The sequence below is a fragment of the Hemitrygon akajei genome, unplaced genomic scaffold, assembly GCF_048418815.1.
Source record: "Hemitrygon akajei unplaced genomic scaffold, sHemAka1.3 Scf000072, whole genome shotgun sequence".
Taxonomy (NCBI): Eukaryota; Metazoa; Chordata; class Chondrichthyes; order Myliobatiformes; family Dasyatidae; genus Hemitrygon; species Hemitrygon akajei.
Window position 1 is genome coordinate 745114 of NW_027331958.1, and position 26133 is coordinate 771246.

The window sequence follows — 26133 nt, forward strand, 5'->3', positions numbered from 1 at the left end:
CGGGGTCAAACACAGAGTGAATCTCCCTCCACACCGTCCCATCACACACTCCCGGGGTCAGACACAGAGTAAATCTCCCACCGCACCGTCCCGTCACACACTCCCGGGGTCAGACACAGAGTGAAGCTCCCTCCACACCGTCCCATCACACACTCCCGGGGTCAGATATAGAGTGAATCTCCCTCCACACCATCCCATAACACACTCCCGGGGTCAGAGACAGAGTGAAGCTCCCTCCACACCGTCCCATCGCACACTCCCGGGGTCAGACACAGAGTGAAACTCCCTCTACACTGTCCCATCACACACTCCTGGGGTCAGACACAGAGTGAAACTCCCTCCATACCGTCCCATCACACACTACCGGGGTCAGACACAAGAGTGAATCTCCCTCCCCACCGTCACATCACACACTCCCGGGTTCAGACTCAGAGTGAATCCCCCTCCACACCGTCCCATCACACAATCCCGGGGTCAGACACAGAGTGAATCTCCCTCCACACCGTCCCATCACACACTACCGGGGTCAGACACAGAGTGAATCTCCCTCCGCACCGTCCCATCACACACTCCCGGGGTCAGACACAGAGTGAATCTCCCTCCGCACCGTCCCATCACACACTCCCGGGGTCAGACACAGAGTGAATCTCCCTCCGCACCGTCCCATCACACACTCCCGGGGTCAGACACAGAGTGAATCTCCCTCCGCACCGTCCCATCACACACTCCCGGGGTCAGACACAGAGTGAAACTCCTTCCACACCGTCCCATCACACACTCCCGGGGTCAGACACAGAGTGAATCTCCCTCCACACCGTCCCATCACACACTCCCGGGGTCAGACACAGAGTGAATCTCCCTCCGCCCCGTCCCATCACACACTCCCGGGGTCAGACACAGAGTGAATCTCCCTCCACGCCGTCCCATCACACACTCCCGGGGTCAGACACAGAGTGAATCTCCCTCCACGCCGTCCCATCACACACTCCCGGGGTCAGACACAGAGTGAATCTCCCTCCACGCCGTCCCATCACACACTCCCGGGGTCAGACACAGAGTGAATCTCCCTCCACGCCGTCCCATCACACACTCCCGGGGTCAGACACAGAGTGAATCTCCCTCCGCCCCGTCCCATCACACACTCCCGGGGTCAGACACAGAGTGAATCTCCCTCCGCCCCGTCCCATCACACACTCCCGGGGTCAGACACAGAGTGAATCTCCCTCCGCCCCGTCCCATCACACACTCCCGGGGTCAGACACAGAGTGAATCTCCCTCCACACCGTCCCATCACACACTCCCGGGGTCAGACACAGAGTGAAGCTGCCTCCACACCGTCCCATCACACACTCCCGGGGTCAGAGACAGAGTGAAGCTCCCTCCACACCGTCCCATCGCACACTCCCGGGGTCAGACACAGAGTGAAACTCCCTCTACACTGTCCCATCACACACTACTGGGGTCAGACACAGAGTGAAACTCCCTCCATACCGTCCCATCACACACTACCGGGGTCAGACACAAGAGTGAATCTCCCTCCCCACCGTCACATCACACACTCCCGGGGTCAGACTCAGAGTGAATCCCCCTCCACACCGTCCCATCACACAATCCCGGGGTCAGACACAGAGTGAATCTCCCTCCACACCGTCCCATCACACACTACCGGGGTCAGACACAGAGTGAATCTCCCTCCGCACCGTCCCATCACACACTCCCGGGGTCAGACACAGAGTGAATCTCCCTCCGCACCGTCCCATCACACACTCCCGGGGTCAGACACAGAGTGAATCTCCCTCCGCACCGTCCCATCACACACTCCCGGGGTCAGACACAGAGTGAAACTCCTTCCACACCGTCCCATCACACACTCCCGGGGTCAGACACAGAGTGAATCTCCCTCCACACCGTCCCATCACACACTCCCGGGGTCAGACACGGAGTGAATCTCCCTCCACACCGTCCCATCACACACTCCCGGGGTCAGACACGGAGTGAATCTCCCTCCGCCCCGTCCCATCACACACTCCCGGGGTCAGACACAGAGTGAATCTCCCTCCACACCGTCCCATCACACACTCCCGGGGTCAGACACAGAGTGAAGCTGCCTCCATACCGTCCCATCACACACTCCCGGAGTCAGACACAGAGTGAATCTCCCTCCACACCGTCCCATCACACACTCCCGGGGTCAGACACGGAGTGAATCTCCCTCCACACCGTCCCATCACACACTCCCGGGGTCAGACACGGAGTGAATCTCCCTCCACACCATCCCATCACACACTCCCGGGGTCAGACACGGAGTGAATCTCCCTCCACACCGTCCCATCACACACTCCCGGGGTCAGACACAGAGTGAATCTCCCTCCTCACCGCCCCGTCACACACTCCCGGGGTCAAACACAGAGTGAATCTCCCTCCACACCGTCCCATCACACACTCCCGGGGTCAGACACAGAGTAAATCTCCCACCGCACCGTCCCGTCACACACTCCCGGGGTCAGACACAGAGTGAAGCTCCCTCCACACCGTCCCATCACACACTCCCGGGGTCAGATACAGAGTGAATCTCCCTCCACACCATCCCATAACACACTCCCGGGGTCAGAGACAGAGTGAAGCTCCCTCCACACCGTCCCATCGCACACTCCCGGGGTCAGACACAGAGTGAAACTCCCTCTACACTGTCCCATCACACACTCCTGGGGTCAGACACAGAGTGAAACTCCCTCCATACCGTCCCATCACACACTACCGGGGTCAGACACAAGAGTGAATCTCCCTCCCCACCGTCACATCACACACTCCCGGGTTCAGACTCAGAGTGAATCCCCCTCCACACCGTCCCATCACACAATCCCGGGGTCAGACACAGAGTGAATCTCCCTCCACACCGTCCCATCACACACTACCGGGGTCAGACACAGAGTGAATCTCCCTCCGCACCGTCCCATCACACACTCCCGGGGTCAGACACAGAGTGAATCTCCCTCCGCACCGTCCCATCACACACTCCCGGGGTCAGACACAGAGTGAATCTCCCTCCGCACCGTCCCATCACACACTCCCGGGGTCAGACACAGAGTGAATCTCCCTCCGCACCGTCCCATCACACACTCCCGGGGTCAGACACAGAGTGAAACTCCTTCCACACCGTCCCATCACACACTCCCGGGGTCAGACACAGAGTGAATCTCCCTCCACACCGTCCCATCACACACTCCCGGGGTCAGACACAGAGTGAATCTCCCTCCGCCCCGTCCCATCACACACTCCCGGGGTCAGACACAGAGTGAATCTCCCTCCACGCCGTCCCATCACACACTCCCGGGGTCAGACACAGAGTGAATCTCCCTCCACGCCGTCCCATCACACACTCCCGGGGTCAGACACAGAGTGAATCTCCCTCCACGCCGTCCCATCACACACTCCCGGGGTCAGACACAGAGTGAATCTCCCTCCACGCCGTCCCATCACACACTCCCGGGGTCAGACACAGAGTGAATCTCCCTCCGCCCCGTCCCATCACACACTCCCGGGGTCAGACACAGAGTGAATCTCCCTCCGCCCCGTCCCATCACACACTCCCGGGGTCAGACACAGAGTGAATCTCCCTCCGCCCCGTCCCATCACACACTCCCGGGGTCAGACACAGAGTGAATCTCCCTCCACACCGTCCCATCACACACTCCCGGGGTCAGACACAGAGTGAAGCTGCCTCCACACCGTCCCATCACACACTCCCGGGGTCAGAGACAGAGTGAAGCTCCCTCCACACCGTCCCATCGCACACTCCCGGGGTCAGACACAGAGTGAAACTCCCTCTACACTGTCCCATCACACACTACTGGGGTCAGACACAGAGTGAAACTCCCTCCATACCGTCCCATCACACACTACCGGGGTCAGACACAAGAGTGAATCTCCCTCCCCACCGTCACATCACACACTCCCGGGGTCAGACTCAGAGTGAATCCCCCTCCACACCGTCCCATCACACAATCCCGGGGTCAGACACAGAGTGAATCTCCCTCCACACCGTCCCATCACACACTACCGGGGTCAGACACAGAGTGAATCTCCCTCCGCACCGTCCCATCACACACTCCCGGGGTCAGACACAGAGTGAATCTCCCTCCGCACCGTCCCATCACACACTCCCGGGGTCAGACACAGAGTGAATCTCCCTCCGCACCGTCCCATCACACACTCCCGGGGTCAGACACAGAGTGAATCTCCCTCCGCACCGTCCCATCACACACTCCCGGGGTCAGACACAGAGTGAAACTCCTTCCACACCGTCCCATCACACACTCCCGGGGTCAGACACAGAGTGAATCTCCCTCCACACCGTCCCATCACACACTCCCGGGGTCAGACACAGAGTGAATCTCCCTCCGCCCCGTCCCATCACACACTCCCGGGGTCAGACACAGAGTGAATCTCCCTCCACGCCGTCCCATCACACACTCCCGGGGTCAGACACAGAGTGAATCTCCCTCCACGCCGTCCCATCACACACTCCCGGGGTCAGACACAGAGTAAATCTCCCTCCACGCCGTCCCATCACACACTCCCGGGGTCAGACACAGAGTGAATCTCCCTCCACACCGTCCCATCACACACTCCCGGGGTCAGACACAGAGTGAATCTCCCTCCGCCCCGTCCCATCACACACTCCCGGGGTCAGACACAGAGTGAATCTCCCTCCACGCCGTCCCATCACACACTCCCGGGGTCAGACACAGAGTGAATCTCCCTCCACGCCGTCCCATCACACACTCCCGGGGTCAGACACAGAGTGAATCTCCCTCCACGCCGTCCCATCACACACTCCCGGGGTCAGACACAGAGTGAATCTCCCTCCACACCGTCCCATCACACACTCCCGGGGTCAGACACAGAGTGAATCTCCCTCCGCCCCGTCCCATCACACACTCCCGGGGTCAGACACAGAGTGAATCTCCCTCCGCCCCGTCCCATCACACACTCCCGGGGTCAGACACAGAGTGAATCTCCCTCCGCCCCGTCCCATCACACACTCCCGGGGTCAGACACAGAGTGAATCTCCCTCCACACCGTCCCATCACACACTCCCGGGGTCAGACACAGAGTGAATCTCCCTCCACACCGTCCCATCACACACTCCCGGGGTCAGACACAGAGTGAAGCTGCCTCCACACCGTCCCATCACACACTCCCGGGGTCAGACACAGAGTGAAGCCCCCTCCACACCGTCCCATCACACACTCCCGGGGTCAGACACAGAGTGAATCTCCCTCCACACCATCCCATCACACACTCCCGGGGTCAGAGACAGAGTGAAGCTCCCTCCACACCGTCCCATCGCACACTCCCGGGGTCAGACACAGAGTGAAACTCCCTCTACACTGTCCCATCGCACACTCCTGGGGTCAGACACAGAGTGAAACTCCCTCCATACCGTCCCATCACACACTACCGGGGTCAGACACAAGAGTGAATCTCCCTCCCCACCGTCACATCACACACTCCCGGGGTCAGACTCAGAGTGAATCCCCCTCCACACCGTCCCATCACACAATCCCGGGGTCAGACACAGAGTGAATCTCCCTCCACACCGTCCCATCACACACTACCGGGGTCAGACACAGAGTGAATCTCCCTCCGCACCGTCCCATCTCACACACTCCCGGGGTCAGACACAGAGTGAATCTCCCTCCGCACCGTCCCATCACACACTCCCGGGGTCAGACACAGAGTGAATCTCCCTCCGCACCGTCCCATCACACACTCCCGGGGTCAGACACAGAGTGAATCTCCCTCCGCACCGTCCCATCACACACTCCCGGGGTCAGACACAGAGTGAAACTCCTTCCACACCGTCCCATCACACACTCCCGGGGTCAGACACAGAGTGAATCTCCCTCCACACCGTCCCATCACACACTCCCGGGGTCAGACACAGAGTGAATCTCCCTCCGCCCCGTCCCATCACACACTCCCGGGGTCAGACACAGAGTGAATCTCCCTCCGCCCCGTCCCATCACACACTCCCGGGGTCAGACACAGAGTGAATCTCCCTCCACGCCGTCCCATCACACACTCCCGGGGTCAGACACAGAGTGAATCTCCCTCCACGCCGTACCATCACACACTCCCGGGGTCAGACACAGAGTGAATCTCCCTCCGCCACGTCCCATCACACACTCCCGGGGTCAGACACAGAGTGAATCTCCCTCCACACCGTCCCATCACACACTCCCGGGGTCAGACACAGAGTGAATCTCCCTCCACACCGTCCCATCACACACTCCCGGGGTCAGACACAGAGTGAAGCTGCCTCCATACCGTCCCATCACACACTCCCGGGGTCAGACACAGAGTGAATCTCCCTCCACACCGTCCCATCACACACTCCCGGGGTCAGACACAGAGTGAATCTCCCTCCACACCGTCCCATCACACACTCCCGGGGTCAGACACGGAGTGAATCTCCCTCCACACCGTCCCAGCACACACTCCCGGGGTCAGACACGGAGTGAATCTCCCTCCACACCATCCCATCACACACTCCCGGGGTCAGACACGGAGTGAATCTCCCTCCACACCGTCCCATCACACACTCCCGGGGTCAGACACAGAGTGAATCTCCCTCCTCACCGCCCCGTCACACACTCCCGGGGTCAAACACAGAGTGAATCTCCCTCCACACCGTCCCATCACACACTCCCGGGGTCAGACACAGAGTGAATCTCCCACCGCACCGTCCCGTCACACACTCCCGGGGTCAGACACAGAGTGAAGCTCCCTCCACACCGTCCCGTCACACACTCCCGGGGTCAGACACAGAGTGAATCTCCCTCCGCACCGTCCCATCACACACTCCCGGGGTCAGACACAGAGTGAATCTCCCTCCTCACGGTCCCATCACACAGTCCCGGGGTCAGACACAGAGTGAAGCTCCCTCCACACCGTCCCATCACACACTCCCGGGGTCAGACACAGAGTGAAGCTCCCTCCACACCGTCCCATCACACACTCCCGGGGTCAGACACAGAGTGAATCTCCCTCCACACCGTCCCATCACACACTCCCGGGGTCAGACACAGAGTGAATCTCCCTCCGCCCCGTCCCATCACACACTCCCGGGGTCAGACACAGAGTGAATCTCCCTCCGCGCCGTCCCATCACACACTCCCGGGGTCAGACACAGAGTGAATCTCCCTCCACGCCGTCCCATCACACACTCCCGGGGTCAGACACAGAGTGAATCTCCCTCCGCCCCGTCCCATCACACACTCCCGGGGTCAGACACAGAGTGAATCTCCCTCCGCCCCGTCCCATCACACACTCCCGGGGTCAGACACAGAGTGAATCTCCCTCCGCCCCGTCCCATCACACACTCCCGGGGTCAGACACAGAGTGAATCTCCCTCCACACCGTCCCATCACACACTCCCGGGGTCAGACACAGAGTGAATCTCCCTCCACACCGTCCCATCACACACTCCCGGGGTCAGACACGGAGTGAATCTCCCTCCACACCGTCCCATCACACACTCCCGGGGTCAGACACAGAGTGAATCTCCCTCCTCACCGCCACGTCACACACTCCCGGGGTCAAACACAGAGTGAATCTCCCTCCACACCGTCCCAACACACACTCCCGGGGTCAGACACGGAGTGAATCTCCCTCCACACCGTCCCATCACACACTCCCGGGGTCAGACACAGAGTGAATCTCCCTCCGCACCGTCCCATCACACACTCCCGGGGTCAGACACAGAGTGAAACTCCTTCCACACCGTCCCATCACACACTCCCGGGGTCAGACACAGAGTGAATCACCCTCCACACCGTCCCATCACACACTCCCGGGGTCAGACACAGAGTGAATCTCCCTCCGCCCCGTCCCATCACACACTCCCGGGGTCAGACACAGAGTGAATCTCCCTCCACGCCGTCCCATCACACACTCCCGGGGTCAGACACAGAGTGAATCTCCCTCCACACCGTCCCATCACACACTCCCGGGGTCAAACACAGAGTGAATCTCCCTCCGCCCCGTCCCATCACACACTCCCGGGGGTCAGACACAGAGTGAATCTCCCTCCGCCCCGTCCCATCACACACTCCCGGGGTCAGACACAGAGTGAATCACCCTCCACACCGTCCCATCACACACTCCCGGGGTCAGACACAGAGTGAATCTCCCTCCGCCCCGTCCCATCACACACTCCCGGGGTCAGACACAGAGTGAATCTCCCTCCACGCCGTCCCATCACACACTCCCGGGGTCAGACACAGAGTGAATCTCCCTCCACACCGTCCCATCACACACTCCCGGGGTCAGACACAGAGTGAATCTCCCTCCGCCCCGTCCCATCACACACTCCCGGGGTCAGACACAGAGTGAATCTCCCTCCGCCCCGTCCCATCACACACTCCCGGGGTCAGACACAGAGTGAATCTCCCTCCACACCGTCCCATTACACACTCCCGGGGTCAGACACAGAGTGAAGCTGCCTCCATACCGTCCCATCACACACTCCCGGGGTCAGACACAGAGTGAAGCCCCCTCCACACCGTCCCATCACACACTCCCGGGGTCAGACACAGAGTGAATCTCCCTCCACACCATCCCATCACACACTCCCGGGGTCAGAGACAGAGTGAAGCTCCCTCCACACCGTCCCATCGCACACTCCCGGGGTCAGACACAGAGTGAAACTCCCTCTACACTGTCCCATCACACACTCCTGGGGTCAGACACAGAGTGAAACTCCCACCGCACCGTCCCGTCACACACTCCCGGGGTCAGACACAGAGTGAATCTCCCTCCGCCCCATCCCATCACACACTCCCGGGGTCAGACACAGAGTGAATCTCCCTCCACGCCGTCCCATCACACACTACCGGGGTCAGACACAGAGTGAATCTCCCTCCGCACCGTCCCATCACACACTCCCGGGGTCAGACACAGAGTGAATCTCCCTCCGCACCGTCCCATCACACACTCCCGGGGTCAGACACAGAGTGAATCTCCCTCCGCACCGTCCCATCACACACTCCCGGGGTCAGACACAGAGTGAATCTCCCTCCGCACCGTCCCATCACACACTCCCGGGGTCAGACACAGAGTGAAACTCCTTCCACACCGTCCCATCACACACTCCCGGGGTCAGACACAGAGTGAATCACCCTCCACACCGTCCCATCACACACTCCCGGGGTCAGACACAGAGTGAATCTCCCTCCGCCCCGTCCCATCACACACTCCCGGGGTCAGACACAGAGTGAATCTCCCTCCACGCCGTCCCATCACACACTCCCGGGGTCAGACACAGAGTGAATCTCCCTCCACACCGTCCCATCACACACTCCCGGGGTCAGACACAGAGTGAATCTCCCTCCGCCCCGTCCCATCACACACTCCCGGGGTCAGACACAGAGTGAATCTCCCTCCGCCCCGTCCCATCACACACTCCCGGGGTCAGACACAGAGTGAATCTCCCTCCACACCGTCCCATTACACACTCCCGGGGTCAGACACAGAGTGAAGCTGCCTCCATACCGTCCCATCACACACTCCCGGGGTCAGACACAGAGTGAATCTCCCTCCACACCGTCCCATCACACACTCCCGGGGTCAGACACAGAGTGAATCTCCCTCCACACCATCCCATCACACACTCCCGGGGTCAGACACAGAGTGAATCTCCCTCCGCCCCGTCCCATCACACACTCCCGGGGTCAGACACAGAGTGAATCTCCCTCCGCCCCGTCCCATCACACACTCCCGGGGTCAGACACAGAGTGAATCTCCCTCCACACCGTCCCATCACACACTCCCGGGGTCAGACACAGAGTGAATCTCCCTCCACACCATCCCATCACACACTCCCGGGGTCAGACACAGAGTGAAGCTCCCTCAACATTGTCCCATCACACACTCCCGGGGTCAGACATAGAGTGAATCTCCCTCCACACCGTCCCATCACACAGTCCCGGGGTCAGACACAGAGTGAAGCTCCCTCCACACCGTCCCATCACACACTCCCGGGGTCAGACACAGAGTGAAGCTCCCTCCACACCGTCCCATCACACACTCCCGGGGTCAGACACAGAGTGAATCTCCCTCCACACCGTCCCATCACACACTCCCGGGGTCAGACACAGAGTGAATCTCCCTCCACACCGTCCCATCACACACTCCCGGGGTCAGACACAGAGTGAATCTCCCTCCGCCCCGTCCCATCACACACTCCCGGGGTCAGACACAGAGTGAATCTCCCTCCGCGCCGTCCCATCACACACTCCCGGGGTCAGACACAGAGTGAATCTCCCTCCGCCCCGTCCCATCACACACTCCTGGGGTCAGACACAGAGTGAATCTCCCTCCGCCCAGTCCCATCACACACTCCCGGGGTCAGACACAGAGTGAATCTCCCTCCGCCCCGTCCCATCACACACTCCCGGGGTCAGACACAGAGTGAATCTCCCTCCACGCCGTCCCATCACACACTCCCGGGGTCAGACACAGAGGGAAGCTCCCTCCACACCGTCCCATCACACACTCCCGGGTTCAGACACAGAGTGAATCTCCCTCCACACCGTCCCATCACACACTCCCGGGGTCAGACACAGAGTGAAGCCCCCTCCACACCGTCCCATCACACACTCCCGGGGTCAGACACAGAGTGAATCTCCCTCCACACCATCCCATCACACACTCCCGGGGTCAGAGACAGAGTGAAGCTCCCTCCACACCGTCCCATCGCACACTCCCGGGGTCAGACACAGAGTGAAACTCCCTCTACACTGTCCCATCACACACTCCTGGGGTCAGACACAGAGTGAAACTCCCACCGCACCGTCCCGTCACACACTCCCGGAGTCAGACACAGAGTGAATCTCCCTCCGCCCCGTCCCATCACACACTCCCGGGGTCAGACACAGAGTGAATCTCCCTCCGCCCCGTCCCATCACACACTCCCGGGGTCAGACACAGAGTGAATCTCCCTCCACGCCGTCCCATCACACACTCCCGGGGTCAGACACAGAGTGAAGCTCCCTCCACACCGTCCCATCACACACTCCCGGGGTCAGACATAGAGTGAATCTCCCTCCACACCGTCCCATCACACACTCCCGGGGTCAGACACAGAGTGAAGCCCCCTCCACACCGTCCCATCACACACTCCCGGGGTCAGACACAGAGTGAATCTCCCTCCACACCATCCCATCACACACTCCCGGGGTCAGAGACAGAGTGAAGCTCCCTCCACACCGTCCCATCGCACACTCCCGGGGTCAGACACAGAGTGAAACTCCCTCTACACTGTCCCATCACACACTCCTGGGGTCAGACACAGAGTGAAACTCCCACCGCACCGTCCCGTCACACACTCCCGGGGTCAGACACAGAGTGAATCTCCCTCCGCCCCGTCCCATCACACACTCCCGGGGTCAGACACAGAGTGAATCTCCCTCCACGCCGTCCCATCACACACTACCGGGGTCAGACACAGAGTGAATCTCCCTCCGCACCGTCCCATCACACACTCCCGGGGTCAGACACAGAGTGAATCTCCCTCCGCACCGTCCCATCACACACTCCCGGGGTCAGACACAGAGTGAATCTCCCTCCGCACCGTCCCGTCACACACTCCCGGGGTCAGACACAGAGTGAATCTCCCTCCGCACCGTCCCATCACACACTCCCGGGGTCAGACACAGAGTGAATCTCCCTCCGCACCGTCCCATCACACACTCCCGGGGTCAGACACAGAGTGAATCTCCCTCCGCACCGTCCCGTCACACACTCCCGGGGTCAGACACAGAGTGAATCTCCCTCCGCACCGTCCCATCACACACTCCCGGGGTCAGACACAGAGTGAATCTCCCTCCAAACCGTCCCATCACACACTCCCGGGGTCAGACACAGAGTGAAGCCCCCTCCACACCGTCCCATCACACACTCCCGGGGTCAGACACAGAGTGAATCTCCCTCCACACCATCCCATCACACACTCCCGGGGTCAGAGACAGAGTGAAGCTCCCTCCACACCGTCCCATCGCACACTCCCGGGGTCAGACACAGAGTGAAACTCCCTCTACACTGTCCCATCACACACTCCCGGGGTCAGACACAGAGTGAAACTCCCACCGCACCGTCCCGTCACACACTCCCGGGGTCAGACACAGAGTGAATCTCCCTCCGCCCCGTCCCATCACACACTCCCGGGGTCAGACACAGAGTGAATCTCCCTCCACGCCGTCCCATCACACACTACCGGGGTCAGACACAGAGTGAATCTCCCTCCGCACCGTCCCATCACACACTCCCGGGGTCAGACACAGAGTGAATCTCCCTCCGCACCGTCCCATCACACACTCCCGGGGTCAGACACAGAGTGAATCTCCCTCCGCACCGTCCCGTCACACACTCCCGGGGTCAGACACAGAGTGAATCTCCCTCCGCACCGTCCCGTCACACACTCCCGGGGTCAGACACAGAGTGAATCTCCCTCCGCACCGTCCCATCACACGCTCCCGGGGTCAGACACAGAGTGAAACTCCTTCCGCACCGTCCCATCACACACTCCCGGGGTCAGACACAGAGTGAATCTCCCTCCACACCGTCCCATCACACACTCCCGGGGTCAGACACAGAGTGAATCTCCCTCCGCCCCGTCCCATCACACACTCCCGGGGTCAGACACAGAGTGAATCTCCCTCCACGCCGTCCCATCACACACTCCCGGGGTCAGACACAGAGTGAATCTCCCTCCACACCGTTCCATCACACACTCCCGGGGTCAGATACAGAGTGAATCTCCCTCCGCCCCGTCCCATCACACACTCCCGGGGTCAGACACAGAGTGAATCTCCCTCCGCCCCGTCCCATCACACACTCCCGGGGTCAGACACAGAGTGAATCTCCCTCCACACCGTCCCATCACACACTCCCGGGGTGAGACACAGAGTGAAGCTGCCTCCATACCGTCCCATCACACACTCCCGGGGTCAGACACAGAGTGAATCTCCCTCCACACCGTCCCATCACACACTCCCGGGGTCAGACACGGAGTGAATCTCCCTCCACACCGTCCCATCACACACTCCCGGGGTCAGACACGGAGTGAATCTCCCTCCGCCCCGTCCCATCACACACTCCCGGGGTCAGACACAGAGTGAATCTCCCTCCTCACCGTCCCATCACACACTCCCGGGGTCAGACACAGAGTGAAGCTGCCTCCATACCGTCCCATCACACACTCCCGGAGTCAGACACAGAGTGAATCTCCCTCCACACCGTCCCATCACACACTCCCGGGGTCAGACACGGAGTGAATCTCCCTCCACACCATCCCATCACACACTCCCGGGGTCAGAGACAGAGTGAAGCTCCCTCCACACCGTCCCATCGCACACTCCCGGGGTCAGACACAGAGTGAAACTCCCTCTACACTGTCCCATCACACACTCCTGGGGTCAGACACAGAGTGAAACTCCCACCGCACCGTCCCGTCACACACTCCCGGGGTCAGACACAGAGTGAATCTCCCTCCGCCCCGTCCCATCACACACTCCCGGGGTCAGACACAGAGTGAATCTCCCTCCACGCCGTCCCATCACACACTACCGGGGTCAGACACAGAGTGAATCTCCCTCCGCACCGTCCCATCACACACTCCCGGGGTCAGACACAGAGTGAATCTCCCTCCGCACCGTCCCATCACACACTCCCGGGGTCAGACACAGAGTGAATCTCCCTCCGCACCGTCCCGTCACACACTCCCGGGGTCAGACACAGAGTGAATCTCCCTCCGCACCGTCCCATCACACACTCCCGGGGTCAGACACAGAGTGAAACTCCTTCCACACCGTCCCATCACACACTCCCGGGGTCAGACACAGAGTGAATCTCCCTCCACACCGTCCCATCACACACTCCCGGGGTCAGACACAGAGTGAATCTCCCTCCGCCCCGTCCCATCACACACTCCCGGGGTCAGACACAGAGTGAATCTCCCTCCACGCCGTCCCATCACACACTCCCGGGGTCAGACACAGAGTGAAGCTCCCTCCACACCGTCCCATCACACACTCCCGGGGTCAGACACAGAGTGAATCTCCCTCCACACCGTCCCATCACACACTCCCGGGGTCAGACACAGAGTGAAGCCCCCTCCACACCGTCCCATCACACACTCCCGGGGTCAGACACAGAGTGAATCTCCCTCCACACCATCCCATCACACACTCCCGGGGTCAGAGACAGAGTGAAGCTCCCTCCACACCGTCCCATCGCACACTCCCGGGGTCAGACACAGAGTGAATCACCCTCCACACCGTCCCATCACACACTCCCGGGGTGAGACACAGAGTGAAGCTGCCTCCATACCGTCCCATCACACACTCCCGGGGTCAGACACAGAGTGAATCTCCCTCCACACCGTCCCATCACACACTCCCGGGGTCAGACACGGAGTGAATCTCCCTCCACACCGTCCCATCACACAGTCCCGGGGTCAGACACGGAGTGAATCTCCCTCCGCCCCGTCCCATCACACACTCCCGGGGTCAGACACAGAGTGAATCTCCCTCCACACCGTCCCATCACACACTCCCGGGGTCAGACACAGAGTGAAGCTGCCTCCATACCGTCCCATCACACACTCCCGGAGTCAGACACAGAGTGAATCTCCCTCCACACCGTCCCATCACACACTCCCGGGGTCAGACACGGAGTGAATCTCCCTCCACACCGTCCCATCACACACTCCCGGGGTCAGACACGGAGTGAATCTCCCTCCACACCATCCCATCACACACTCCCGGGGTCAGACACGGAGTGAATCTCCCTCCACACCGTCCCATCACACACTCCCGGGGTCAGACACAGAGTGAATCTCCCTCCTCACCGCCCCGTCACACACTCCCGGGGTCAAACACAGAGTGAATCTCCCTCCACACCGTCCCATCACACACTCCCGGGGTCAGACACAGAGTAAATCTCCCACCGCACCGTCCCGTCACACACTCCCGGGGTCAGACACAGAGTGAAGCTCCCTCCACACCGTCCCATCACACACTCCCGGGGTCAGATACAGAGTGAATCTCCCTCCACACCATCCCATAACACACTCCCGGGGTCAGAGACAGAGTGAAGCTCCCTCCACACCGTCCCATCGCACACTCCCGGGGTCAGACACAGAGTGAAACTCCCTCTACACTGTCCCATCACACACTCCTGGGGTCAGACACAGAGTGAAACTCCCTCCATACCGTCCCATCACACACTACCGGGGTCAGACACAAGAGTGAATCTCCCTCCCCACCGTCACATCACACACTCCCGGGTTCAGACTCAGAGTGAATCCCCCTCCACACCGTCCCATCACACAATCCCGGGGTCAGACACAGAGTGAATCTCCCTCCACACCGTCCCATCACACACTACCGGGGTCAGACACAGAGTGAATCTCCCTCCGCACCGTCCCATCACACACTCCCGGGGTCAGACACAGAGTGAATCTCCCTCCGCACCGTCCCATCACACACTCCCGGGGTCAGACACAGAGTGAATCTCCCTCCGCACCGTCCCATCACACACTCCCGGGGTCAGACACAGAGTGAATCTCCCTCCGCACCGTCCCATCACACACTCCCGGGGTCAGACACAGAGTGAAACTCCTTCCACACCGTCCCATCACACACTCCCGGGGTCAGACACAGAGTGAATCTCCCTCCACACCGTCCCATCACACACTCCCGGGGTCAGACACAGAGTGAATCTCCCTCCGCCCCGTCCCATCACACACTCCCGGGGTCAGACACAGAGTGAATCTCCCTCCACGCCGTCCCATCACACACTCCCGGGGTCAGACACAGAGTGAATCTCCCTCCACGCCGTCCCATCACACACTCCCGGGGTCAGACACAGAGTGAATCTCCCTCCACGCCGTCCCATCACACACTCCCGGGGTCAGACACAGAGTGAATCTCCCTCCACGCCGTCCCATCACACACTCCCGGGGTCAGACACAGAGTGAATCTCCCTCCGCCCCGTCCCATCACACACTCCCGGGGTCAGACACAGAGTGAATCTCCCTCCGCCCCGTCCCATCACACACTCCCGGGGTCAGACACAGAGTGAATCTCCCTCCGCCCCGTCCCATCACACACTCCCGGGGTCAGACACAGAGTGAATCTCCCTCCACACCGTCCCATCACACACTCCCGGGGTCAGACACAGAGTGAAGCTGCCTCCACACCGTCCCATCACACACTCCCGGGGTCAGAGACAGAGTGAAGCTCCCTCCACACCGTCCCATCGCACACTCCCGGGGTCAGACACAGAGTGAAACTCCCTCTACACTGTCCCATCACACACTACTGGGGTCAGACACAGAGTGAAACTCCCTCCATACCGTCCCATCACACACTACCGGGGTCAGACACAAGAGTGAATCTCCCTCCCCACCGTCACATCACACACTCCCGGGGTCAGACTCAGAGTGAATCCCCCTCCACACCGTCCCATCACACAATCCCGGGGTCAGACACAGAGTGAATCTCCCTCCACACCGTCCCATCACACACTACCGGGGTCAGACACAGAGTGAATCTCCCTCCGCACCGTCCCATCACACACTCCCGGGGTCAGACACAGAGTGAATCTCCCTCCGCACCGTCCCATCACACACTCCCGGGGTCAGACACAGAGTGAATCTCCCTCCGCACCGTCCCATCACACACTCCCGGGGTCAGACACAGAGTGAATCTCCCTCCGCACCGTCCCATCACACACTCCCGGGGTCAGACACAGAGTGAAACTCCTTCCACACCGTCCCATCACACACTCCCGGGGTCAGACACAGAGTGAATCTCCCTCCACACCGTCCCATCACACACTCCCGGGGTCAGACACGGAGTGAATCTCCCTCCACACCGTCCCATCACACACTCCCGGGGTCAGACACGGAGTGAATCTCCCTCCGCCCCGTCCCATCACACACTCCCGGGGTCAGACACAGAGTGAATCTCCCTCCACACCGTCCCATCACACACTCCCGGGGTCAGACACAGAGTGAATCTCCCTCCACACCGTCCCATCACACACTCCCGGGGTCAGACACAGAGTGAAGCTGCCTCCATACCGTCCCATCACACACTCCCGGAGTCAGACACAGAGTGAATCTCCCTCCACACCGTCCCATCACACACTCCCGGGGTCAGACACGGAGTGAATCTCCCTCCACACCGTCCCATCACACACTCCCGGGGTCAGACACGGAGTGAATCTCCCTCCACACCATCCCATCACACACTCCCGGGGTCAGACACGGAGTGAATCTCCCTCCACACCGTCCCATCACACACTCCCGGGGTCAGACACAGAGTGAATCTCCCTCCTCACCGCCCCGTCACACACTCCCGGGGTCAAACACAGAGTGAATCTCCCTCCACACCGTCCCATCACACACTCCCGGGGTCAGACACAGAGTAAATCTCCCACCGCACCGTCCCGTCACACACTCCCGGGGTCAGACACAGAGTGAAGCTCCCTCCACACCGTCCCATCACACACTCCCGGGGTCAGATACAGAGTGAATCTCCCTCCACACCATCCCATAACACACTCCCGGGGTCAGAGACAGAGTGAAGCTCCCTCCACACCGTCCCATCGCACACTCCCGGGGTCAGACACAGAGTGAAACTCCCTCTACACTGTCCCATCACACACTCCTGGGGTCAGACACAGAGTGAAACTCCCTCCATACCGTCCCATCACACACTACCGGGGTCAGACACAAGAGTGAATCTCCCTCCCCACCGTCACATCACACACTCCCGGGTTCAGACTCAGAGTGAATCCCCCTCCACACCGTCCCATCACACAATCCCGGGGTCAGACACAGAGTGAATCTCCCTCCACACCGTCCCATCACACACTACCGGGGTCAGACACAGAGTGAATCTCCCTCCGCACCGTCCCATCACACACTCCCGGGGTCAGACACAGAGTGAATCTCCCTCCGCACCGTCCCATCACACACTCCCGGGGTCAGACACAGAGTGAATCTCCCTCCGCACCGTCCCATCACACACTCCCGGGGTCAGACACAGAGTGAATCTCCCTCCGCACCGTCCCATCACACACTCCCGGGGTCAGACACAGAGTGAAACTCCTTCCACACCGTCCCATCACACACTCCCGGGGTCAGACACAGAGTGAATCTCCCTCCACACCGTCCCATCACACACTCCCGGGGTCAGACACAGAGTGAATCTCCCTCCGCCCCGTCCCATCACACACTCCCGGGGTCAGACACAGAGTGAATCTCCCTCCACGCCGTCCCATCACACACTCCCGGGGTCAGACACAGAGTGAATCTCCCTCCACGCCGTCCCATCACACACTCCCGGGGTCAGACACAGAGTGAATCTCCCTCCACGCCGTCCCATCACACACTCCCGGGGTCAGACACAGAGTGAATCTCCCTCCACGCCGTCCCATCACACACTCCCGGGGTCAGACACAGAGTGAATCTCCCTCCGCCCCGTCCCATCACACACTCCCGGGGTCAGACACAGAGTGAATCTCCCTCCGCCCCGTCCCATCACACACTCCCGGGGTCAGACACAGAGTGAATCTCCCTCCGCCCCGTCCCATCACACACTCCCGGGGTCAGACACAGAGTGAATCTCCCTCCACACCGTCCCATCACACACTCCCGGGGTCAGACACAGAGTGAAGCTGCCTCCACACCGTCCCATCACACACTCCCGGGGTCAGAGACAGAGTGAAGCTCCCTCCACACCGTCCCATCGCACACTCCCGGGGTCAGACACAGAGTGAAACTCCCTCTACACTGTCCCATCACACACTACTGGGGTCAGACACAGAGTGAAACTCCCTCCATACCGTCCCATCACACACTACCGGGGTCAGACACAAGAGTGAATCTCCCTCCCCACCGTCACATCACACACTCCCGGGGTCAGACTCAGAGTGAATCCCCCTCCACACCGTCCCATCACACAATCCCGGGGTCAGACACAGAGTGAATCTCCCTCCACACCGTCCCATCACACACTACCGGGGTCAGACACAGAGTGAATCTCCCTCCGCACCGTCCCATCACACACTCCCGGGGTCAGACACAGAGTGAATCTCCCTCCGCACCGTCCCATCACACACTCCCGGGGTCAGACACAGAGTGAATCTCCCTCCGCACCGTCCCATCACACACTCCCGGGGTCAGACACAGAGTGAATCTCCCTCCGCACCGTCCCATCACACACTCCCGGGGTCAGACACAGAGTGAAACTCCTTCCACACCGTCCCATCACACACTCCCGGGGTCAGACACAGAGTGAATCTCCCTCCACACCGTCCCATCACACACTCCCGGGGTCAGACACAGAGTGAATCTCCCTCCGCCCCGTCCCATCACACACTCCCGGGGTCAGACACAGAGTGAATCTCCCTCCACGCCGTCCCATCACACACTCCCGGGGTCAGACACAGAGTGAATCTCCCTCCACGCCGTCCCATCACACACTCCCGGGGTCAGACACAGAGTAAATCTCCCTCCACGCCGTCCCATCACACACTCCCGGGGTCAGACACAGAGTGAATCTCCCTCCACACCGTCCCATCACACACTCCCGGGGTCAGACACAGAGTGAATCTCCCTCCGCCCCGTCCCATCACACACTCCCGGGGTCAGACACAGAGTGAATCTCCCTCCACGCCGTCCCATCACACACTCCCGGGGTCAGACACAGAGTGAATCTCCCTCCACGCCGTCCCATCACACACTCCCGGGGTCAGACACAGAGTGAATCTCCCTCCACGCCGTCCCATCACACACTCCCGGGGTCAGACACAGAGTGAATCTCCCTCCACACCGTCCCATCACACACTCCCGGGGTCAGACACAGAGTGAATCTCCCTCCGCCCCGTCCCATCACACACTCCCGGGGTCAGACACAGAGTGAATCTCCCTCCGCCCCGTCCCATCACACACTCCCGGGGTCAGACACAGAGTGAATCTCCCTCCGCCCCGTCCCATCACACACTCCCGGGGTCAGACACAGAGTGAATCTCCCTCCACACCGTCCCATCACACACTCCCGGGGTCAGACACAGAGTGAAGCTGCCTCCACACCGTCCCATCACACACTCCCGGGGTCAGACACAGAGTGAAGCCCCCTCCACACCGTCCCATCACACACTCCCGGGGTCAGACACAGAGTGAATCTCCCTCCACACCATCCCATCACACACTCCCGGGGTCAGAGACAGAGTGAAGCTCCCTCCACACCGTCCCATCGCACACTCCCGGGGTCAGACACAGAGTGAAACTCCCTCTACACTGTCCCATCGCACACTCCTGGGGTCAGACACAGAGTGAAACTCCCTCCATACCGTCCCATCACACACTACCGGGGTCAGACACAAGAGTGAATCTCCCTCCCCACCGTCACATCACACACTCCCGGGGTCAGACTCAGAGTGAATCCCCCTCCACACCGTCCCATCACACAATCCCGGGGTCAGACACAGAGTGAATCTCCCTCCACACCGTCCCATCACACACTACCGGGGTCAGACACAGAGTGAATCTCCCTCCGCACCGTCCCATCTCACACACTCCCGGGGTCAGACACAGAGTGAATCTCCCTCCGCACCGTCCCATCACACACTCCCGGGGTCAGACACAGAGTGAATCTCCCTCCGCACCGTCCCATCACACACTCCCGGGGTCAGACACAGAGTGAATCTCCCTCCGCACCGTCCCATCACACACTCCCGGGGTCAGACACAGAGTGAAACTCCTTCCACACCGTCCCATCACACACTCCCGGGGTCAGACACAGAGTGAATCTCCCTCCACACCGTCCCATCACACACTCCCGGGGTCAGACACAGAGTGAATCTCCCTCCGCCCCGTCCCATCACACACTCCCGGGGTCAGACACAGAGTGAATCTCCCTCCGCCCCGTCCCATCACACACTCCCGGGGTCAGACACAGAGTGAATCTCCCTCCACGCCGTCCCATCACACACTCCCGGGGTCAGACACAGAGTGAATCTCCCTCCACGCCGTACCATCACACACTCCCGGGGTCAGACACAGAGTGAATCTCCCTCCGCCACGTCCCATCACACACTCCCGGGGTCAGACACAGAGTGAATCTCCCTCCACACCGTCCCATCACACACTCCCGGGGTCAGACACAGAGTGAATCTCCCTCCACACCGTCCCATCACACACTCCCCGGGTCAGACACAGAGTGAAGCTGCCTCCATACCGTCCCATCACACACTCCCGGGGTCAGACACAGAGTGAATCTCCCTCCACACCGTCCCATCACACACTCCCGGGGTCAGACACAGAGTGAATCTCCCTCCACACCGTCCCATCACACACTCCCGGGGTCAGACACGGAGTGAATCTCCCTCCACACCGTCCCAGCACACACTCCCGGGGTCAGACACGGAGTGAATCTCCCTCCACACCATCCCATCACACACTCCCGGGGTCAGACACGGAGTGAATCTCCCTCCACACCGTCCCATCACACACTCCCGGGGTCAGACACAGAGTGAATCTCCCTCCTCACCGCCCCGTCACACACTCCCGGGGTCAAACACAGAGTGAATCTCCCTCCACACCGTCCCATCACACACTCCCGGGGTCAGACACAGAGTGAATCTCCCACCGCACCGTCCCGTCACACACTCCCGGGGTCAGACACAGAGTGAAGCTCCCTCCACACCGTCCCGTCACACACTCCCGGGGTCAGACACAGAGTGAATCTCCCTCCGCACCGTCCCATCACACACTCCCGGGGTCAGACACAGAGTGAATCTCCCTCCTCACGGTCCCATCACACAGTCCCGGGGTCAGACACAGAGTGAAGCTCCCTCCACACCGTCCCATCACACACTCCCGGGGTCAGACACAGAGTGAAGCTCCCTCCACACCGTCCCATCACACACTCCCGGGGTCAGACACAGAGTGAATCTCCCTCCACACCGTCCCATCACACACTCCCGGGGTCAGACACAGAGTGAATCTCCCTCCGCCCCGTCCCATCACACACTCCCGGGGTCAGACACAGAGTGAATCTCCCTCCGCGCCGTCCCATCACACACTCCCGGGGTCAGACACAGAGTGAATCTCCCTCCACGCCGTCCCATCACACACTCCCGGGGTCAGACACAGAGTGAATCTCCCTCCGCCCCGTCCCATCACACACTCCCGGGGTCAGACACAGAGTGAATCTCCCTCCGCCCCGTCCCATCACACACTCCCGGGGTCAGACACAGAGTGAATCTCCCTCCGCCCCGTCCCATCACACACTCCCGGGGTCAGACACAGAGTGAATCTCCCTCCACACCGTCCCATTACACACTCCCGGGGTCAGACACAGAGTGAATCTCCCTCCACACCGTCCCATCACACACTCCCGGGGTCAGACACGGAGTGAATCTCCCTCCACACCGTCCCATCACACACTCCCGGGGTCAGACACAGAGTGAATCTCCCTCCTCACCGCCACGTCACACACTCCCGGGGTCAAACACAGAGTGAATCTCCCTCCACACCGTCCCAACACACACTCCCGGGGTCAGACACGGAGTGAATCTCCCTCCACACCGTCCCATCACACACTCCCGGGGTCAGACACAGAGTGAATCTCCCTCCGCACCGTCCCATCACACACTCCCGGGGTCAGACACAGAGTGAAACTCCTTCCACACCGTCCCATCACACACTCCCGGGGTCAGACACAGAGTGAATCACCCTCCACACCGTCCCATCACACACTCCCGGGGTCAGACACAGAGTGAATCTCCCTCCGCCCCGTCCCATCACACACTCCCGGGGTCAGACACAGAGTGAATCTCCCTCCACGCCGTCCCATCACACACTCCCGGGGTCAGACACAGAGTGAATCTCCCTCCACACCGTCCCATCACACACTCCCGGGGTCAAACACAGAGTGAATCTCCCTCCGCCCCGTCCCATCACACACTCCCGGGGTCAGACACAGAGTGAATCTCCCTCCGCCCCGTCCCATCACACACTCCCGGGGTCAGACACAGAGTGAATCACCCTCCACACCGTCCCATCACACACTCCCGGGGTCAGACACAGAGTGAATCTCCCTCCGCCCCGTCCCATCACACACTCCCGGGGTCAGACACAGAGTGAATCTCCCTCCACGCCGTCCCATCACACACTCCCGGGGTCAGACACAGAGTGAATCTCCCTCCACACCGTCCCATCACACACTCCCGGGGTCAGACACAGAGTGAATCTCCCTCCGCCCCGTCCCATCACACACTCCCGGGGTCAGACACAGAGTGAATCTCCCTCCGCCCCGTCCCATCACACACTCCCGGGGTCAGACACAGAGTGAATCTCCCTCCACACCGTCCCATTACACACTCCCGGGGTCAGACACAGAGTGAAGCTGCCTCCATACCGTCCCATCACACACTCCCGTGGTCAGACACAGAGTGAAGCCCCCTCCACACCGTCCCATCACACACTCCCGGGGTCAGACACAGAGTGAATCTCCCTCCACACCATCCCATCACACACTCCCGGGGTCAGAGACAGAGTGAAGCTCCCTCCACACCGTCCCATCGCACACTCCCGGGGTCAGACACAGAGTGAAACTCCCTCTACACTGTCCCATCACACACTCCTGGGGTCAGACACAGAGTGAAACTCCCACCGCACCGTCCCGTCACACACTCCCGGGGTCAGACACAGAGTGAATCTCCCTCCGCCCCATCCCATCACACACTCCCGGGGTCAGACACAGAGTGAATCTCCCTCCACGCCGTCCCATCACACACTACCGGGGTCAGACACAGAGTGAATCTCCCTCCGCACCGTCCCATCACACACTCCCGGGGTCAGACACAGAGTGAATCTCCCTCCGCACCGTCCCATCACACACTCCCGGGGTCAGACACAGAGTGAATCTCCCTCCGCACCGTCCCATCACACACTCCCGGGGTCAGACACAGAGTGAATCTCCCTCCGCACCGTCCCATCACACACTCCCGGGGTCAGACACAGAGTGAAACTCCTTCCACACCGTCCCATCACACACTCCCGGGGTCAGACACAGAGTGAATCACCCTCCACACCGTCCCATCACACACTCCCGGGGTCAGACACAGAGTGAATCTCCCTCCGCCCCGTCCCATCACACACTCCCGGGGTCAGACACAGAGTGAATCTCCCTCCACGCCGTCCCATCACACACTCCCGGGGTCAGACACAGAGTGAATCTCCCTCCACACCGTCCCATCACACACTCCCGGGGTCAGACACAGAGTGAATCTCCCTCCGCCCCGTCCCATCACACACTCCCGGGGTCAGACACAGAGTGAATCTCCCTCCGCCCCGTCCCATCACACACTCCCGGGGTCAGACACAGAGTGAATCTCCCTCCGCACCGTCCCATTACACACTCCCGGGGTCAGACACAGAGTGAAGCTGCCTCCATACCGTCCCATCACACACTCCCGGGGTCAGACACAGAGTGAATCTCCCTCCACACCGTCCCATCACACACTCCCGGGGTCAGACACGGAGTGAATCTCCCTCCACACCGTCCCATCACACACTCCCGGGGTCAGACACAGAGTGAATCTCCCTCCACACCGTCCCATCACACACTCCCGGGGTCAGACACAGAGTGAATCTCCCTCCGCACCGTCCCATCACACACTCCCGGGGTCAGATACAGAGTGAATCTCCCTCCACACCGTCCCATCACACAGTCCCAGGGTCAGACACAGAGTGAATCTCCCTCCACACCGTCCCATCACACACTCCCGGGGTCAGACACAGAGTGAAGCTCCCTCCACACCGTCCCATCACACACTCCCGGGGTCAGACACAGAGTGAATCTCCCTCCACACCATCCCATCACACACTCCCGGGGTCAGACACAGAGTGAATCTCCCTCCGCCCCGTCCCATCACACACTCCCGGGGTCAGACACAGAGTGAATCTCCCTCCGCCCCGTCCCATCACACACTCCCGGGGTCAGACACAGAGTGAATCTCCCTCCACACCGTCCCATCACACACTCCCGGGGTCAGACACAGAGTGAATCTCCCTCCACACCATCCCATCACACACTCCCGGGGTCAGACACAGAGTGAAGCTCCCTCAACATTGTCCCATCACACACTCCCGGGGTCAGACATAGAGTGAATCTCCCTCCACACCGTCCCATCACACCCTCCGGGGTCAGACACAGAGTGAAACTCCCTCCACACCGTCCCATCGCACACTCCCGGGGTCAGACACAGAGTGAAGCTCCCTCCACACCGTCCCATCACACACTCCCGGGGTCAGACACAGAGTGAATCTCCCTCCACACGGTCCCATCACACACTCCCGGGGTCAGACACAGAGTGAATCTTCCTCCACACCGTCCCATCACACACTCCCGGGGTCAGACACAGAGTGAAGCTCCCTCAACATCGTCCCATCACACACTCCCGGGGTCAGACACATAGTGAATCTCCCTCCACACCATCCCATAACACTCACCATGATACTCCGGGTCTTGGGCTCTGTCAAGATGAACTCCCCTCCTTCGAACTCCTCATTGAGGTAGAGGTGCACGCTGTGGGAGGAGGGAGAGTGTCAGACGAGCAGGGAGGGCGGAGATGCTGGGCGTTGGAAGGCAAGATTGAGAGGGGTGAAGGGGTATCGGCGGGGAGAGCGAGCCAGGGGTCAAAAGGGGTTGACTGGCTGAGGTAGACTGAGGGACAGGGAGTTTGATGAGAGGGAGGGAGATGATAATGAGGAGGGGGGTTGATGAGGGGGAGTGGATGGATGTGGGAATTGGTGAGGGGGAGGTTGGCGAAGGAGAGGGCGTTCAGTGAGGGAGGGGGATCGGCGAGGGTAGGGGTTGGAGTAGGTGTTTCGGTTAAAACTGTCGTGATGTTGACAGGGAAGTTCAAAGTAAAATCTACCATCAGAATATGTACACGTCACCACACACAACCCTGAGCTTCTTTCCTTGTGGGCAAACTTTGCAGAAGAGCGGAGGGAAGCAGGTTCCCAGCCCCTGAAACAGGGGG

General features: G+C 60.5%; 1 protein-coding gene across 1 annotated transcript in view; it reads right to left on the reverse strand.

Moving 5' to 3' along the window:
• LOC140722211 (prolyl 3-hydroxylase 1-like) overlaps nt 1-26133 on the reverse strand; it is a 112063-nt gene that overhangs the window by 39819 nt on the left and 46111 nt on the right. Inside the window, exon 13 of the mRNA XM_073037000.1 lies at nt 25598-25673. Coding sequence (XP_072893101.1) covers nt 25598-25673 — 76 coding nt within the window. The remainder of the gene's footprint in view (nt 1-25597; nt 25674-26133) is intronic.